Below are 20,513 nucleotides of genomic sequence, written 5' to 3'. Positions count from 1 at the left end.
TCATACAGTAGGGTTATGTGGTACCCCTCTCCCCCATATTATTGCATTTGGTATTTTTGGATTTTTGTGTGAGCTCTCTTACATCCTTTTATATCTGATGCATAAACAGGAGCCCCTTTTAAGTATACCTTAAGAATCATTCTTAGGAATGGAGGAGCAGCCAAATTATCAGAGCAACGGGCTGCAAACCTATCATTACCTTCAGTCATCTTTCACTTTTTCTTCTCTCTGTGTCCCATCACCTGTTTTATTCCTTTCTCCATGGATGAGTCAGGCCAAGTGTAAGTGATGTCATTGTACGGCACCCCCACCCCCAAGATGAGCAACTTCCTGTCTCAGGGGCCGATGCTCATAATTCCCACACAAAACTCAACAGCGCACTACCCATATTGCCGAAACAGCGCAGAAAACTAGCTCGCTAATGCTCACAGGAAATGGCATTCAACTTATATGCGCACTGTAAAAGCGAAAGCAAGGGGGGAACATGCTTGGCGCATGTGCAGCTCGTGTGCGCATATGCCAGGAATACCTGAAAGTGAAGGACACATCAGCACCGTTCTTCTACACCTTTAAATATAAGCTTTTCAATACTTTTTTTTAACATGGAAGGCTTCTATTTAAGTACAGAAAACAGTCGCCAGTGTGTGCTTTCACTTTCAGGTTTGCTCAGACTCGTATATATTTCTTTCTCAGGACTGGCGCTTACAGGCTTGTACAAGCTTTCTTCTGCTTCCAAAAGAAATCAAAACCAGCAGATTTTAAACTGAGAATCAAAAGAAATCCTCTCTTCAAACCCCCCAATGCCAGCTCTGAGCTGGGAGTAGGTTTCCAGTGGTAAGAGCAAGGTTTGTTTGTGTGCTGTTCTCTGAGCACTGGGACGACATAGCAGATGACTTCATTAACACTCGTTTGACTACCCAGGATGGAGAGGGCACCACAATCTCCAAACCTTGGCCATCAATGCCGGGCTATTGAAAGGCTGATCTTGGCACCCCTGAACCTGCCTCATGAGGTCTCTGAGGCCCTCATCATTGCCAGGCATCCCTCCACCAGGACAAGCTATGCGTTCAAAAGGAAGAGATTTCACTCCTGGTGTACCTCGGTGCAACAGGACCAGTTCATTTGTCCCATTCCAGCCTTGCTCCAATACCTGCTCAATCTGGTAGGATATGGGTTAAAATCAAACACCTCTGGTCATCTATCCCCCCCCCCCCCCAGTTTTCCAGACACACCCGCATTTCCTCCCCAAGGTGCTATCTGTGGTCCATATCAGCTAGTTCACCATCCTACTCACATTCTTCCCTGAACCGCATGCCGTCCCAGAAGAGAAGTGGTTACATTCATTGGACTGTACTCGTGCACTGCACAACTATATCAACAGGACTCAACCCACTCACCAGGCCTCACAACTGTTCTTCTCCTATGACCCTAAAAGCCCCGGAAACCTGATCACTAAAAGGATACTTGCACGCTGGATACTGGACTACATTGCCTTTGCCTAAAGACAGCAGGACTGCATCTTGCAGACAGGGTCAGGTCTCATCAGCTTTGAGCAACAGCAACATCCTTTGCTGGGCTGTGATCTGCCCCCATTGAGGACACCTGCAGTATAGTCAGTTGATCATCCATCCACACTTTAACCAAACATTATTGTCTGGACTTCTATCCACCCTCGGTGAGCTCATTCATGCATACAGTCCTCCAGGTCACCTGCCTCCTTGGACACATACCATCCTTAGCGTCCTAAGACTCCAGGGGCCTCAGGCAAGTATTATGTACACCCAAGTTTCTCATTGTTGCGCTACTGTACAAGAAGTTTAATTGTTCACTTTTCAGGACTGTTGCTTGAGGACACAGTTAGTTCTTCCATTATAGTTCTAATTTTTGACCTAATGTTCATTGTTCTTTTGCCCTCTCCCCCCAAGGAATGTTCAACCATTGTTCATAATAAAATGTTGATATAACTTCATCAGATTTCCTCTGATCTCTTCCGCTTCTGTATGGAAGCTTCACAGCATATTCCAGGCACTACCTGAGTTTGGGAGTCACCTACATGTGGCTGACTCACTCTCCTTGACTATGGAGAAAGCAGGCTTGGTTACCTGTAACAGAGGCTGTCTGTGAACACAAGGATAAATCAGCCATGCATTCCCACCTGCCTTCCCCTTTCAGATGAACCTGCCAAAGCTTGAGGAACACTGAGGCAGGAAATGACTTGCCTTGGTGGTGGAGACTGCTCATGCATGCTCAGAGGCATCTTTTCAAAAGGTCACTGTGATCTCTGGGAGAGTGACTATCCATCTATAACACCATAGGATGACATTACCTACACATGGCTGACTTATCTTGTTGTCCATGGAGAACCCCTGTACAGGTAAGTAACCCCGTTTCCCATGCCCTCATCCTTCTTTCTCTGCTCCTTGTAGTTCTTCTTCTTCTCCGATCTCCCCTCTTTCAGGTTCCAGTCTTCTTTTCAACTTCAGGGTCATTATGATCCTGTACCCTCTTCCCGTTCTCTCCCTGATAAGGATGACTTTGTTCAACCTAGTCTGCTCATTATGGCATCAGGAATTGGACCTTATTATAGGCATTTGTGGCAGTAACAGGACAGGCAGATCTAGGCAATTGCCTAGGGCAGCAACTTCTAGGGGATGTCAAAAAGTAGCTGGATTCAAAGCAAAACAATAGGTCCTGACAGGTAAACAAATTAAAAGAAATAACAGGACTGGAGAAGAGCAGATGTGATCCCTTTCCACAAAAACGGAAGTAAGGAAGAAGTTAGGAACTATAGGCTGGTAAGCTTGACTTTTGTGGTAATTAAATTAATGGAAGCACTTTTAAAACAAAAAATAGTAAAGTTTTTGGAATCTAGTTGATTAAAGAACCTGAAACAACATGGTTTCACTAGAGAAAGGTCTTGTCAGACAAATCTGATTAATTTCTTTGACTGGGTGACCAGAGAGTTAGTTCGAGGGAGAGCGTCAGTGGCGTAGCCAGAAGTCAATTTTTGGGTGGGCCAACAGGTTGGATGGGTGGGCACTAGACAGTGATGTGCTGGTAAATGTTTAACAACAGGCTCTCTCCCCAGCCCACCTATGCACCCCCCCCCCCCCGTCCACTTGTGCACCTCCCCTCAAAATTGCAGAGCTGGCTATAGCCGGGGAGAGAGCCTTGGGGGGGGGGGGGGGGGGAGGCAATGCATTACTCTCTCCAGGAAAAAAAAATTAAATGATCCAAGGATCCAATCTAATTCATGTTTAATGTGGGATAGAATAAGTAAATAAATATAAACTTTTAATGTTGCGCACCTGATTCTCAAAGTGGACATATTCCAAACACTATAATGAAAATAAAATGATTTTTTTCTACCTTTGTTGTCTGGTGACTTTGTTTTTCTGATCATGCTGGCCCAGTATCTGATTCTGCTGCTATCTGTCCTCTTAACTCCGTTTCCAGGGCTTCCTTTCCATTTATTTCTTTACTTTCTGCCTTTCTTCTTCATTTCTTGCTCTATATCCGTAAGTAAAAGCTGGGTCCTCCGCAGTCTTGACTGTCCAGTGGATCCAGCTTCTGCATATTTTCTTCATCCATGTGAAGTTTTTCTCCTATCTTCCTTTTCCCTCATCTCATCTCCTTTCTCACTCTTCCATTCCTTCCATCCATGTCCAGCATTTCTTCTCTCTCCCTTCCCTCTCCATCCACCCATGTCCAGCAACTCTCCTCTCTCCTCCATCCATCCATAGCAATTCTCTTCTCTCCCCTGCCCCCCTCTATCCATTCATACCCAGCAATTCTCCTCTCTGCCCTGCCCCATCCATCCATACCCAGCAATTCTGTTCTTGCCCCTGCCACCCTCTATCCATCCATACCCAGTCCCAGCAATTCTCTTTTCTCCCCTGTCCCCTCCCTACAGCCATCAGCAATTCTCCTCTCTCCCCTGCTCTCCCCTCCTGCTTCCATCCATGTCCTGAGATTCTCCTTCGCCCCCATCCTTCCCTCCCATTCCATTCCACCTGCCCGCCCTCTTCTCCCCCCAAAAATTTACAGTGGAAGCAGGCTGAGCTCCCTTCCTGAATCTGCCTTCCTCTCTCTCACGGCAGCGCTTCCCAGACGCTGCCTACCGCCGCCATGATCGCAGGATCTACCTCCCTCCGTCATGGTCTCAGGACTCAGCAGCAGCGGTAGCGAATCATACACGCTGCCTCCTTCTAACCCGGAAGCGTCTCCTCTGCGCGTCCCGCCCCCATTATCAGAACTTCCTGTTTCTGCAGTGCTGGGGCAGGATGCAGCAGAGGAGATGCTTCCGGGTTAGAAAGAGGTAGCGTGTATGATTCGCTACCGCTGCTGCTGAGTGCTGAGCCTGAGACCGTGAGGGAGAGAGGTAGATCTTGCACGATCGTGGTGGCGGTAGGCAGCATCTGGGAAGCGCTGCCGTGAGAGAGAGGGAGGCAGATACAGGAACAGAGCTCAACCTGCTCCCTCCGCTCCGCTGCCTCCACTGCTGGGCGGGCCTGAACCCAAACTGGGTGGGCCTAGGCCCACCCAGGCCCACCCGTGGCTACGCCCCTGGAGAGCATTAGATGTGATATATTGAGATTTTAGCAAAGCCTTTGACACAGGTCCATATAGATGACAAATAAATAAACTGAGTACCCTTGGTATGGGCTTTAAAGTGACTGACTGGGTTAGGAACTGGTTGAGTGGAAGATGACAAAGGGTAGTGGTAAATGGAGCTCATTCTGAGGAAAAGGATGCTACCAGTGGTGTGACGCAAGGTTCGTTTTTTGGGTTGGCTCTTTTTAACATTTTTGTAAACAATATTGCTGAAGGGCTGTCTGGGAAGGTTTGCCTCTTTGCGGATTATACCAAAACCTGCAATAGGGTAGACACCCATGATGGTGTGGATATCATGAGGAAAGACTTAAGAGGCTCATTTTCAAAGCACTTAGCCTGCCAAAGTTCCATAGAAACCTATGGAACTTAGCCTCCCAAAGTGCTTTGAAAATATGCCTCTTAGTAACGCTAAAGGAATGATCTGGAATTTGGCAGCTTAGATTCAATGCTAAAAAATGCAGGGTCATGCATTTGGGCTGCAAAAACCCGAGGGAATGGTACAGTTTAGGGGGTAAAGAATTTTCGTGCACAAAAGAGTAGTGGGAGTTGGGTGTGATCCAATGTGATGATCTTAAGGTGGCCAAACAAGTAGAAAAGGTGATGGCAAAATCTAGAAGGATGCTTGGGTGCATAGGGAGAGGAATGACCAGTAGGAAAAAGGAGCTGATGATGCCCCTGTGTAAGACTCTGGTGAGGCCTCGTTTAGAATATTGTGTACAATCCTGGAGACCGCACCTTCAAAAAGATACAAAACAGGATGGAGTCAGTCCAGAGGACGGCTGCTAAAATGGTCAGTGGTCTTCATTCTAAAGCGTTTGGGGACAGACAAAGATCTGCCTTTAGAAGAAAGGCGGGAGAGGGGAGATATGATAGAGAAATTTAAGTAACCACATGGAATAAATGCACAGGAGGTAAGTCTCAATTGAAAGGAAGCTCTGGAATGAGGGGGCATAGGATGAAGGTGAAAAGGGATAGACTCAGAAGTAACCTGTGGAAATACTTCTTCATGGAAACGGTGGTGAATTTGTGGAATGGCCTCCCAGTAAAAGTAATGGAGACGAAAACAGTATCTGAATTCAAGAGAGCTTGGGACAAGTACATAGAATCTCTAAGGGTGTGATAGGGAGAGAGATGGCATGGATGGGCAGACTGGACAGGCCATAAGGTCTTTATCTGCCTACATTTTTCTCTGTTTTTTTTGCTAACAGGGAGGGTGGTCAGTTTTCAAAAAAATCCATTTACCAAGATTATTCTGGGATGGGTGGTGTTGGGGTGATCATGATTGCTTGGGGGGGGGGGGCAAGGGACCTAAAAGTTAATTGGAGGGGGTGTAAGGTTGAATGCTTGCCTAGGGCATTTAATACCCTTGAAACAGCCCTGGCAAGATACAACATTTACAAGAATAAGAACTGCAGAAATAAAATGCAATTTGTGAGGGCCATGAGACAGAAAAGCATGTCAAAGTGGTGGCTTTGCCTTGCGGCCACCACTTTAGTATGTGGAATAGCAGAACCTCAAATGGATTGCAGTTTTGTTAGTAATTCTCTCAACTCACAAGATATGAGATAAAAGAGGAAGCATGAGATGAGATCATAATAGCTATGATTCTGCTTTCTAAATTTGCAGGGTAGCAGTTACTGTGTAATCATTGTATGGTCTTCCTCAAACCCAAATGTTACAAAAATGTTTTTCTTTGTCATATTTCATTGTAGATTTTCAAAGTTTGCATCAAAGCTCTTTCATGTGCAGATTATAGTGTGCATAAATCTTTACTGTGTTTAAATAACATAATGAATTCAAATGAAATAGCTCATTTTTCAGAGATCGGGAAAGTCTGCAAAACATGACAGTATGTACAGAGCCGTCTAGCGGCTCAGAATCTGCCACTTAGGGGAGGTCTGAATGTTTGTTTATTTGAGCAAGCTTTTATTCAGTTGCTTTCTGGTTCTTTAAATGACTAATTTCTTTATCTATCTATAAAGTATTAGGGATGGGCTGTTGTTTGAAACAAATGTCATCCACTAATAAGAGCATGCAGTACCCCAGGATCAGGGCTGGTGTCAGTGCCATAGCGAGGGCGGCTGACACCCGGGGCGGGTCGCCGCTGCGCACTCCCCCCCCCCCCCCCCAGGTGAAGCATGATGCACCCCCCCCTCGGCGCGCATTCTTACCATTGGCATAGGAAAGGGGACGGGTGGGAGGGCCACTCCGCCCCGAGTGCACGTCGCTGGGAGCTGCGTTGGCTCCGCTGGGTCCCTGCTCTCTGTGCCCCGGAACAGGAAGTAACCTGTTCCGGGGCAGAGAGAGCAGGGAACCAGCGGAGCCAACACCCCTCCAGCGGCGTGCACCTGGGGCGGACTGCCCCACCGCCCCCCCTTCCTATGCCACTGGCTGGTGTTAGACATTCAGGGGCCCAGGGCAGAAACTAGGGAGGGGGCCCCAAATCTTCAGCCTATGCCTGCTTCAGTTTAAGGCAGGGTTGGGGCCCCCTGTAATATGGGGGCCCAGGGCAATTATAAATTAGGCTATCTTTTAATATAATTGTTTGGGAGGGGGTTGCCCTTTTTTCTCATTTTGGATGTAAACTAGTTTAGTATTACACCTCATACACTTAAGCAGAAGTAACTAGAAATTTAGAAAGAACAACAGTGGAAAAAGTGAACTAAAATCCAAACCGTTGGAAAGACCAGTCAGCCCCTGAAAATCACTGCAATGCAAATGAAATATTACAAGAAGTGTTCCTCCTGGTGAAAGCAACTCACAGTCACGCAGCTTGCGAAGCTCCTCGGTGTTGGGAAGAGATATTAGAAGGAGTTCTTTAGTTCAGTGAGAGACAGACTGAAAGAAGGGGGGGGGGGAGATATTTTCTGCAAGGCCTGTAGCTGGTTTCCGCCCTCTGATTGACTTGCAAGGTTTCCCCTGCAGTGCTGCCTCTGTTTTCAGCCACAGTGCTCAAAGAATGAGCCATCCTTCCGGCTTTCCTCTGAAGTCCACTCTGGAAGGAGCCCTTTCCTTCATTTCCTATTTCTGGGCTCTTGGCATCTGGAGATGTGAGGGCTGGTGATGAAGTGTCAGACACAGTAATTGATCCCTCAAGGGGAGAGAATTTTTTTTTTTTTTTAAATCTTTGGCTTATGTGAAGTAGGGGTAAACACTGCAGAATGCAGTACTCAGAGTCAAGCTAGACATTGCAGAGATGACCAGAGAAAGAAAGACAGAGAGGGAAGGGAAGCAAATGTTATTCATGCAATTTGTGGGCAAAGGTTTCTGGTGGAATTTTTTGTTATAAATGTGTTCCTGTCATCAGCTAACTTTTCTATATATGCCCTGGAGGAATAACTTTTGTGCACAGAAGTTGACCAGCAAGAACAGCAAAAACAATTATAATAATTAACCAGTGGTCCGATATTCAAAAGGGATTAACTGGGCAGGGGAGGCCCCTGCCCGGTTAAACCTCACCGAGCTGGCCATCTGCCAATATTCAGTAGCATCTGAGAAACGTATTTAGGTCCACAAAGTTTAGGCAGCAAGTTATAATTAACACCATCTCCCAGATTCTATAAAGGTTGCCGAAATTGTATGCCAAAAATTGGGTGTGGTCCTGAGTTGTGTGCCCAACTCAACTGGTTAACAAACAATTAGCAGTCAATAATTAGATGCTAACAATCAATTACTGGCGTTAATTGACATCAATTAAGATTTGTGCGCAACTTGCTGTACGCTATTCTAGAACATAGGCCGCATAAATCCCATAGTACGCAACCTAAAAGGGGGCATGGCCACGGGCAGGTTGGGGTGTTCTGAATGTTGCGCACTGTGTTACAGAATTCGGCAGAAGTGCGCCCAACTTGTGTGCCAGGATTTATACCAGGTTTCAACTGGCGTAAGTCCTTGCAACCAAAGTTGGGCATGAGAATTGGCGCTCTGAGCAGTCATCCCAGAACACCCTTTATAGTGCTGAGCATTGATTTTTCTGAGAGCTTAATTCTCGGTGCCGTATACTGAATCCAGCCCCATGTTCCTAAAGTATAAAGTCCATTAAGATCTTGGCTGGAAGATACTGGGAGTGAGTTGGGATACAGGTAGATGTTGAGGCCTGTTTACTAAAGCATGCTAAGCAGTTCGTGTGGGAATTAAGTCAGGGCCGCCGAGAGACTGAACCGGACCCAGGGCAGAACCACCCCCCTCCGATTGCTGCCCCCCCCCCGGATCATCCACTGTCTCCAAGGCCTCGCCAGCAGAAAACGTGTTCCTCTAGCACTGCTGTTCTGTCAATTGCTTTTCCTCTCAGGCGCAAATAAAAGCAGCCACTCAGCTGAGCAGAAGAGCAGCACTGGAGGTGCTCCTCTGGACCGGGTCCTCCCCAGCCTCCAAGGGGGGGCCTGGCTGCAGTGCCGGAGTTTTCTCACTTCTGTTCTTGTCGGGACGCCATCACTCAGGTCCCGTCAGGAGCAGGAGAAAGAGAGAGACCCCGGCGCCAGGCCCCCCCCTCTCGGCGGCTATGGAATTAGTGTGTGCTATTAATGCACAGGTGTGTGAAGCCTGACTTCAGTGGTAGGAAAAGTAATAGAGGCACTAGACCGAGGACATGCGATACAGTGACGTAGCCACAGATGGGCCTGGGTAGGCCAGGGTCCACCCACTTAGGGCTCAGGCCCACCCAACAGTAGCACATGTTTAGCGGTAGCTGGTGGGGATCCCAAGCTCCACCACCAGCTGAAGAGTTCTCCCTGCTGGTAACGAAAATGCTACTCTCCATGATACTGGCAACTGCGCATGCTCAGTTTTCAGCACATGCCTGCTGCAGACTGCCAAGGTGGAGAGAAGCATTTTCCCACCAGCTGAGATCTTTTTTTGGTGGGAGGGGGAGAACACTTGGTGCCCACCCACTTCTTGCCTAGGCCCACCCAAAATCTGCTGTCTGGCTACGCCCCTGATGCGATAGATGTAGTCTGCTTGGATTTCAGCAAAGCCTTTGACATGTTTCTTCATAGAAGGCTCAGAAATAAACTGAGTGAGCTGGAATTAGGACCCAAAGTGGTGAGCTGGATTTGAAACTGGTTGATGACAGAAGACAAAAGGTGGTGGTAAATGGATTTGCACAGAGGAAAGAAAAGTGAGTAGTGGGGTGCCTCAAAGATTTGTACTGGAGTCGTTTCATTTCAATATATTGTGAATGGGTCCTAATAAAGTTTTTCTGGAGCATCTCACCTTGGTGTCTCGGATTGATCTCTTGAAGTTGTGTTTTCCACTTCCTTCTTTTGTTAATATATTGTGAATGACATGGCCAAAAAGTTATAAAGAAAAGTTTGCCTTTTTGCGGATGACACGAAAATTTGTAACAGAGTGGACGTCCTGGAGGGATTGGCAATATGAGAAGTGCGGTCTCCAGAATTGCACACAGTATTCTAAATACGGCCTCACCAGAGACTTATCACTTCTTTTTTCCTGCCAGTCATCCCTCTCCTTATGCACCCAAGCATTCTTCTGGCTTTGACCATCACCTTTTCTACCTGTTTGGCCACCTTAAGGTCATCTGACACAATTACCCCCAAGTCCCGTTCTTCTTTCCTACACAGAAGCACTTCACCTCCTACTGGTTAAATCGCTTTGAGTATCGACCCCCCCCCCCCCCATTGTTAGTAAATACTATATCAAGGGTAGGTTCCACTTGTGGGCAAGTGGCAGAGTGTGTGGGTGTGGAGGGAAGCTGGGGTATTCCCTGATCCTAGCACCAGAGCAGAGCAGGGCACTGAAAGGTAAATGGTCTTTATTGCATCCTTCTCCTGGCTGCTTTGTTCTCTGAAACACCATTGTGCTGTTTAAACAGTTGCTGGCTGGGATCTGTCTTGGTTAATGATAGATCAGCAATGAATATCTTGAGACAGCTTGGAGCAATAAATAATGTAAAATTTGTCACGTGATGCTTCCAATAACAGCCTGCAGAAACCCCTCAGCCTTCAGGTTAGTCCCTGTCTTTATGGAGGACCAGGTTTTCAGCCACATCCATGTATGGAGCCTGCTCAGGGTATACGCCCCTCCCTAGACATCCCACAGGAAGACTTTGAGTAACATTGAAGGTTTAGTGTCAGATTTGCATATTTTTAATCAAATCCTTTGTCAGTTTTATAACACATTTTATTTCCTGGGGGAGGGGTGGAGAGTCACAGTAGCTCCCTCTAAAGATTGTTTTCTGGAGATCAAGAAACCACAGATATATATATATATAAACACACACTTTATTTGCAGATAAGTTGTTATAACCATGTATTTAGGTATGAAAAGTCATCATTCATGTGAACAAGCTGATATAAAATTAATTAGTGCTGTGTGGACTCAGAGGATGATGGCCTTGATGAGCAAATATCACAGAAGTTTATATATCATTTGTAATACCCCATATGAGCAAATTTTGAGCACAGGGCTGTTGAGTGGATAAATTGAGTGGGGCAGAGAAGGGACCCAGGTGCTTCAGGTTAAGTATACACAGAAAGGAGATCCCTGCTCCTGCAACTACATTTTGGTAGAATTTGCTTAATTTTGCCAATATCTATTCTGTAGAATTTATAGATGAATGCTTCCATGTGAAGTGGGAAAAGCTTGTGGAATTTGTGGCAGCAGAGTGGGTCATTTGAAATCTGCTCCTAACTCTAGTGCTCCACACTGACACCTACAGGTCAGACTTGAGGTATTTAATCCTTATCTAAATGACATTTGAATCAAGCTACAAGCTAGAAAACATCATAATATAAACATTCTTCCAAACACATGAAATATTCATAAAAATCAATTGGATCAATATTGAACTGTGGCAGTTAGCATTTATTTATTTATTTTACACTTTGGCCACTGCGGGCTTTTCTATACCTGAATGCACAACACCAGGCCATATTCAGATACCTGTGCTGAATATCCAGGTTTAGATAGCTGCTGAGAGTTGTCCAGGTACCACCAATAATCAGTGTCCATACTCGGATAGCTCAGAGCCACCGATAGACACAGCTCGGGCCTGGGGCAGCCCCGCCCCCCACTCGGGGTCACCCCCCCACATTCAGGCCACCGCCCCCTTATCTTCCTATGTCTGATTGCTTCTCCCTCGGTCTGTATACTCCTGCTCCTGTGTGCCGGGTCCCATATGATTGCATTAATGCCATAATCTGGGTCACCAGGGTTATCTCGTTAATACAATAATCCGGGTCCTGGCACACAGGAGCAGGAGAGAGACAGGGCTGCCGAGAGGGGGGGGCAGGGGGTACAAAATTCCCCAGGCTCGGGCCTCCAAGATGGGCCTGGTGTCAGGGTCTCTCTCACCTGCCCACCCTTGGCTCCGTCGATAGCCCCCCTCTATCTGCCACTGGGTCCCCTGCTTTCAAATCGGCAGTGCCTCATCTCCGTGTGAAAGCGGCAGATTACCTCCCTTTGGGTCTTCCCTCACTGTGTCCCACCCTCGTCTGATGTAACTTCCTGTTTCCGTGCAGGCGGGGCACAGTGAGGGAGGGCCCGAAGGGAGGTGATCTGCCACGTTCACACGGAGGTGAGGCGCTGCCGATTTGAATGCAGGGGGCCCGGTGGCGGATGGAGGGGGGCTGCTGACGGGGGTGGGTGGGTGGAGACTGGGGACTGCAGCGGCCTGAGAGCAGGAGAGGGAGGTGACAGTGGTAGCAATTGGGCGGGTGGCAGTGGCTCCGGCTCCGGGGGGCGGTGGCAGAGGAGGCCCCGAGGACGGCCTTGCCCCAGGCCCAGCTCAGTCTCTCGGCGGCCCTGGAGACAGACAGACCCAGAAGCAGGCAGACAGGCAGGCAGGAAGAAGCTTGCTGGCATTGGGCCCCCTCTTGGAGGCCAGGCCCAGGGAATTTTGCCCTCCCCCTTCCCTCCCCTCTTGACGGTCTTGGGATAACTATCTCATTAACCTAAGACAGCTTTATGTCCGTCCTAAGTTAACCGAGTAGCTGTCTGGGTACTGCCACTGAATATTGGTGATGCCTGGGTAGTTCCCAGCTTTGCCTAAACTCGACTTCCAGATTGCCCTGGTACTGTTCAGATCATGCTGAGACAGCGGCACCATCTGTGTAAATGCCACTAAAAATGACTGGATTGATGTTCAAAGCCTGAAATCCCGAGGCAGGCTGATTCAATTGAAGCAGTGCTGCTACCAGCAGCAAGGGGAAAAAGTAACAGGGACTGTGGGGAGGGAGAAGATGGAAGGATAAAGGGGTCAGATATGGAAAAAGGGGAAATGGAGGAAGGGGGAGGAAGGGAAGGAAATGGGACAGATGTTGGTATTGGGAGGGGGAGGAAAGGGGACAGACGCTGAGCCTGCAAGATGGAGAGGGAAAGAGAGGTGCTAGACTCAGGGATAGAGAAATGAAGGAGGTTCTGCTCTATTGGACAGGAGGGAACTGCTGGATCAAGGACATGGAGGGAGAGGGAGAGGGACAGGTGCTGGACTAGCAGTGTGGGGGGGGGGGTTAGAAGAGAGCAAATATACTAAGTCACACGCATTGGGCCCCCCGACTCCAGCTTACATGCCAGAGCCCCCTTCTCTCAAGCATTGAGAGGAGGTGACTTTGGTGTCTAGTCAGTCAGCAGCGATCCCCCGATCACTGCTTCCTATGCCAACTCTGTGGTTTTGCATGGGGTTGCGAACTCTTGCGAGACTACCATAAGAGGTGGCAGCCGCCATTTTAAACCGTGGAGCCAGCACGGGCAGCAAAGAATGAGAATCACTGCTGATTAACAGTACCCTAGACCACCAGGTCAAGGAGTGAGAGGTACCTGGACGTTATCGGGGGGCAGGAGTGAGTGGTGCCTTATTGGGGAGCAAGGATGGAGAGAGGTGCTGGACAGGTAGGGAAGAGAGATCCAATGAAGGGGTGAGGAAGAGAGGGAAAGAGGTGCTGGACTTTAGAGGGTGGAGGGAAGGACAAGGAAAGAAAGAGGTGCCAGGACCTGTGAGAAAAGAAGGGAGGTGCTGGTCCTCCAATGGGAAGACAGAACAGGAGTGAGGGAACAGACAAGAACACTTGCTGGACCCCTGGGTGGGGCAGAGGAAAGAAAGAAAGAAAGAAAGAAAGAAAGATGCTAGCCAGGAGAGACAAGAAGGAAGGAAAAGAGAGAGAGAGAGAGAGATGCTGGCATGTGAGGGGAGGAGGGGGAATAGGGACACAGAAATGGGATATGCTCAACATAGTGGTAAGACAGAGGTGATGCTGGGTCAGATAGATAGGGATGCAGAAAGAAAATGGATGGTGGACATGAAGAGAAAAGTGTCAAATGGACAAGGAGTGTCTGGTAAGTCAGTTAAGAGAAGAAGAAAGCAGAAACCAGAGTCTAGGACCAACATAATAAGAAAAAATAAAATGTCCAGACTACAAAGGTAGAAAAATATATATATTTATTTTCTCTTTATTGACTGGAGTATGTCAGTTTTGGAAATGTGCATCTGTCAGAACTAGGTTTAGACATGGCTGGTCCCATGAGACAAATCTCAGTCATTTGGCCTTCAATCTCCAGCATTCTGGTGGTAAATCTCCAGCACTGGGATGGGCCACCCTTTGTATCTCTGCATGGCAGCCTCTATGGCAGCTCTAAATGTTACAGCCAGTCCTATTAGAGCAGCAAGCAAGTCCCTGTAGTGGTAAGTGCAGTGCACTGTAGAGAGGGGGACTCAGTCCCATATCCCACTCTGTTATGCTTGTGGTGGAAAGTGTGAGCCCTCCGACATTCACCAGAAACCTACTGTACTCACATAGAGGTAACCCCCTTCACTCATAAGGGCTATTGTAGTGGTGTACAGTTGGGGTGGTAAGTTTTGGGTGGATATTGGAGGGCTCAGCAGACAAGATAAGGGAACTTTTAATGACGTCCAGTGCAGTGACCCCTAGGGTGCCCCATTGCTCTCCTGGGATGTATGTGTGGCCAGTCTCCTAAGAATGCTGGCTCCTCCTACATCCCAGTGGCTTGATTTTGTGCGTTTTTCACTTGGATTTTTTTTTTTTTGAGAGTGGACTCTGCATGGTAATCATGTGTGTAAACAGCTTCATTTACATGTGTAGATTAGTACAAAAATATCTTGCATGTGGCCATTTTCAAAAAAAATAATTATGTTTTGTTTCAAAAATGGTTATAGTTCCTATTTGGATTTGGGATGTTTAGCGCAAGACGTCCAACTTAGACGTTATATCAAAAATGCCCCTCCATGTCCACTTTCTTCAATCTGTGATCACTCTTTGATGTGTTAGACTTGATAAATAAAAAGTCAAAAGAATGATGTTGCTAGATGAACCTCACTTAATTCAGTTCAGTCTCAGATTTATCAGATCTGTAATAATATAAAGCAACCGGATTTTCTATGAACCTGTTTCCCATTAAAATACTTTGCACAGGTCTTGGGATTCTGTCTTTTGTTTCTTTCTTCGCTTCCCACTTAGCTGGAGGCATGGGTCCGGAGACTCTTCCGATGGGCTCCAGGAAAAGAATGTGACATCCATCCCCTTATCTCTGCTGTCACTGGTGACATGTGTTGAGAACTGGGATCTTGCAAACAATCACTTCTTCTACCAGCGACTTGAGCTATCTTGTTCTCAGTTCCTACACAAGATCTCTTGTAATGGCTTCAGCAGAGCATAAACTTTCTCTTTCTCACCCCACTCTTCACTAACTCCAACCGATGAAGAGATTTCCAAGATGTTGTTCTACAGGTTTATGTAAACAAACAGGCAGATGTCATTAGAGGAGGAGAGAACACTTGGGTAAACAATGTTCCAGCTGTTTTGGAGTAAGGTAAGTTGAAGTTGAGCATCTCACCTAAACAATTGGCAGGATCTAAGAAGTATATATGGGAGTTAAGTGAGAGACAGAGAAAATATTGTTGTTTTAATCATTCCCACAATAAATGAAACTCCCTAATCTCTTATTTGTCCTGTTTGTCTTGAATATATTATAAATTCTGTCGAGCAGGAACTGTCTCATGTTTTATGTACAGCATTGTGTGCGTCTAGTAGTGTCATAATGGAGTGAAGGAGTGGCCTAGTGGGTAGAGCACCAGTTTTGATAGCCAGAGGTGGCTAGTTGAAATCCCCTTGCTTCTTTTGATCTTGAGCAAGTTAGTTACTTCATTGCTTCAGGTATAAACTTAGACTGTGAGCCCTCTAGGGGCAGGGAAAATACCCAGTGTACCTGAATGCAACTCACCTTGAGCTACTACTGAAAATGGTGTGAGCAAAATTTTAATAAATAAATGATTAGTAGTTATAACAGACTGTTTCCTGGGGGTCATACATCCTTTATCTCTTTTACTAGCACATTACAATTTTTCCCATTACTGTTGATCAAATAATTTATGGTTACTCTGAAAGGCATTAAGGCATTTTGAGGAAAAATGCTATTGAGGTTGTGTTAGAAACCCTGCATGGTAATCATGTATGTAAGCAGCTGCATTTACATATGTAGATTACATAGGGTTCTAAATGCTACTTTTAGAATATGGCTATTTGTACATTACATGACATTTGTATCCCACATACAGGGCTGGTGTTAGGGGTTGGCAAACAGGGCAATTGCCCTGGGACCTCATGTTATTGTGGGCCCCAATCCTACCTAAAGTTGAAAGAGGGACAATCCACAAGCAAGCTTTGTGGCCCCCTCCCTAGCAGCTGCCCTGGGCCACATCATGTCTAGCACTGGCCCTGCCCACATATACCTCCAGTGTGGTTCACAAAAGAAAAGACTGATCATACCCAGGAGCATTATACATTGACAATAGGCTAAATAAAAAACCCTAACAATAAAAAATTAAAAGGTACAGCATAATGTCATGTCCACGACCAAACCAGTCTTGAAATTAATGGCCCAAATACCTCATAAATAAGAACATTTTCAACAGTTTATGAAACTTAATATAATTATTTTGAGCTCTGATCTCTAATAGAAGCTCATTCCAGTGCTTGCTGCCTGGTAAGCAAAATTGGCTGAATAAAATCTCTTATATACTATTTGTCTTGGGCCTGGATAGTGAATTATTGAAAAAACCTCCTTGATTCAAGATGTACGTTCTTAACTGGTAAATGAATAAGATGCAACATGTAACGTGGAACAAGGTCATGTACAAATCAGAAAAACCATTGAATCTAACTTAAATATAATACTTAGGTCAGGTATACACATAAAGTAGCACATATGAGTTTAAATTGTTGGGCAGACTAGATGGACCGTGCAGGTCTTTTTCTGCCATCATCTACTATGTTACTATGTTACTTGCCTGCACCATCAGCCAGTGTAATTGTGTCAACAGGGGAGTCACCCTATTGAACTTTGACACTTTAAAGATTGAACGAGTTGTAGAATTCAGCAAAGTTTGAAATTCCTTATTTCTTTGCAATCCAGGTACACAGTGTTGCAGTAGTCGATTTGGGCCAACACCAATGTCTGTGCAACCATTCTAAAAACATCAAATGTAAAATTGAATCTAATTCATTGTAGTTTCCACAACACTTTGAAAACCCTAGTTGCTGGTGCCATTGCTCGTGTAGAATTATCACAGGACACAAGGTTCGCGGGTGGTGTATTCTGAGCAGTCAAAAAAAAATAGACATGTATTTCTAATTTTTGCAAAGGACACAGACAGAAATATTTCCCCATCAGTGTTTGCGTCTGTTCTCAGGAAGGCATAAGTGTCAGATACCTCTTCTCTTGTATCTGGTTATTCCTGATATAAAAGAACTGGCTAATTCTAGAAAGCTGTTGAAAAAGTAGTGAGTCCAGAATTCAGAGGGACCTATACATTTAAAGATTGATATTCAGTGTTGTTTAAATGTGCAGGACAGGCTCCTGCCAGCTTAAATCACGCTGAGTGAGCTAGCTGTTGATACTCAGCGGTACTTAACTGGGCAGTGCTGCTAACTGGCTCTGATTCCGGTTAGTGTCGGGATGGGTGGAGCTTGGGTGAAACCAGCACATAACTGTTAGTGCTGATATGTTACTATGTTCATTTACTATGTTACTATAAGGAGAGCGCCAGGCAGGCTTTTACAGTCTGTGTCCCACAAATGACAAGATGGATTCACGATTGATAGTCAGTGGCAAGAAATTTGACCACATTACTCCTATACTGAAAGAACTACACTGACATCCAGTCTCTACTAGGATATCTTTCAAACCTTCATGCCTGGTTTTCAAGGCTTTTCATATGGGTGTACCACAATATCTTTCTGAAAAATTGGCTCCTCAAGAATGTACCAGATCTTTATGATCTTCATAGTATTGTTTGTTGCAACTTCCATCTTTAAAGACAGTCAAATTGTCATCAACTAGGAACCAGGCCTTTAGTTATGTGAGCCCATCCTTATGGAATTCTTTGTCTGATGTGGTTATCAGTTTAAGTGGCTACGTCAGTTTTCGAAAAGCCTTGAAAACTTGGATGTTTCAAAATACCTTTGATGATTTTTAATTGCATACTCTTCTGAGGTTTTATTATGAATATTGATAGGTGGGATTAAATTCAGTTCTTGTTTATTGTATTATGTTTTTTTTTATTATTTGTTATTATAAACCACTTTTAAACTTGTAAGTAAAGCGGTATATCAAATTATTAAATCAAATCAAGATAGGTTGGACTGGGCTTTGACAGTAAATCCAGAGCTGGAACCTAAGGAGACTGCCAGGGCAGACTTCTATGATCTATGTCCCCAGAAATGCAAAGAAAGACAATGATCAAGTATTTTATATCACATTTATTGATGATGGGTGTTACTGCTGGGCAGACTGGACAGACCGTTTAGGTCTTTATCTGCCATCCTTTACTATGTTGGTTTAGTTAAGTAAACGCATAAAGTAGATGGCAAAGAGGCTGACCTAATTTTATCTGCCAATCTAACCAAGCACCAGTCTGAATATCAGCCAGTGCCCAGTTAACTTCTGGGTGACCACACTGAGCTGGATATTCAATATTGAAGGCCAGACATTGCTTGGCATTAAATATCTGAGTTTAACTCAGCCCACGACTGGCAGCAACTTCAAACTCGATAGCCACCGTAAGCTAAATGTCAGGTCCTTAGTAGTTGCTGCTAAACATATAAGGCCCTTATTCGTTGTGTTTCAGCAGCACAACTTATATATGTATACATATTTGAACCTCCCGATATTCAAAAGCATTTAACCGGCCAGGATCAGCATCTGGCTGGGTCAGTTAAATGCCCCATAACCAGCTATCCGCAAACTTTCAGCCGGACATGGCCAGTGATGATCTGCTGAAAATTCACAGTTAGCGGATAGCAGATTGCCAGTTATATCATGCGATATAACCAACTATCTGATGATTTTCAGTGCAAGTTTGGCAGCCATATTTGGTCATGTGAATTCCAGGCCTATCATTGTCCGGTTCAAATTTAACTGGCCAGTGCTGAATATCAGCTTGGCCCATTAAGTTTGAATCATCCAAAATAAACCAGATATCCAATGCCTGTCACTGGAAATAGCCTTTCATTGAATATTTGGGCTCAGCACCAACCACGGGAGTTAGCCGGGCTAACTCCCAAGGTCTGAATATCGGGTTCATAGTGTTCTGCATATCCCATGTGTGTTTCTGCAGTATAAAACTGGATAACATCAGTACCTTGTCTGGATAAAAGGCTCAGTGTAACCTGGGTTAACATCTATGTTTTTCCCTCTCTCTTTTGGTAGATATGATTTTATTGAAATCCGTGATGGCGACAGCGAAGCAGCAGACCTGCTGGGGAAGCACTGCGGGAACATTGCTCCCCCTACCATCATTTCCTCAGGCTCCTCCATCTATATCAAGTTCATCTCAGACTATGCTCGACAAGGTGCCGGCTTCTCACTGCGCTATGAGATCTTCAAAACAGGTCAGAGTTCCATGTGCACAGATTTCCATATATGTCAACTTTCTAAACAACTGAAGGCAATACCGCAGTTCTTATTTTTGTCAGGGATGACACCATATACCAGTGGCCTCCAACTATAGCCTTTATGAGATACTACCTGGTTTGGTGAGTCAGAGTATCCAACACAGAAAATTTAGGAACTATGAGGCTGATATTCAGCAGGAGATTACTGGATATGAAAGGTTCCTACCCATTTATCTCCCACTGTAGGACAGGCTTCTACCCATTTATCTCCCACTGATCGGATGACCCCTGAATTTTCGACAACACATAACTTGATAGTGCTGTCCTAATTTAATCACATAGCTATCTGGGTACCACCAGCAGGCTTTTCAAAAAACAGAGACTATAGAACAAGAGAACATGAACTGTAAGGCATTGTCAGGCAGGGGTCATAGCAGCCATTTGGAGACCAGACCCGCAACAAGCAGGAGTAGGCATCGCTTCTCCATGTACGACTCTCCTAGACCACCATGGAAATTTGGGATAGGCCCAGAGAGGGGGTAGGGCTATGGGGGTGGGGGATGGAGGGTGAGGTCCCAGGCTTGCTTTGTCTTCAGGAGCAAGGGAGGGAAGATCCGGATCTGGGGGAGGGGGGACCCAGAAGCCCTTGGAAGTTAGCAGGTATATTAAAAGCAGGAAGGCGACAAAAGAATCGGTTGGACTGCTAGATGACCGAGGAGTAAAAGGGGCGATCAGGGAAGACAAAGCCGTAGCGGAGAGATTAAATGAATTCTTTGCTTCAGTCTTCACCGAGGAAGATTTGGGTGGGATACCAGTGCCAGAAATGGTATTTGAAGCTGACGAGTCGGAGAAACTTAATGAATTCTCTGTAAACCTGGAGGATGTAATGGGGCAGTTCTACAAACTGAAGAGTAGCAAATCTCCTGGACTGGATTGTATTCGTCCCAGAGTACTGATAGAACTGAAAAATGAGCTTGTGGAGCTATTGTTAGTAATATGTAATTTATCCTTAAAATCGAGCGTGGTACCGGAAGA

At 45.7% G+C, this 20,513-nt stretch overlaps 1 protein-coding gene across 1 annotated transcript in view; it reads left to right on the top strand.

Annotated features, from left to right (window-relative positions):
* NRP2 (neuropilin 2) overlaps window positions 1-20,513 on the top strand; it is a 343,921-nt gene that overhangs the window by 94,636 nt on the left and 228,772 nt on the right. The window contains 1 exon segment of the mRNA XM_030210069.1: window positions 19,294-19,475. Within this exon segment, the coding sequence (XP_030065929.1) occupies window positions 19,294-19,475 (182 nt within the window).

Source organism: Microcaecilia unicolor, chromosome 7, assembly GCF_901765095.1.
Source record: "Microcaecilia unicolor chromosome 7, aMicUni1.1, whole genome shotgun sequence".
Classification (NCBI taxonomy): domain Eukaryota; kingdom Metazoa; phylum Chordata; class Amphibia; order Gymnophiona; family Siphonopidae; genus Microcaecilia; species Microcaecilia unicolor.
The sequence above is the reverse complement of the archived record's forward strand: the minus strand, read 5'-3'. Positions and strand labels throughout refer to the sequence as shown.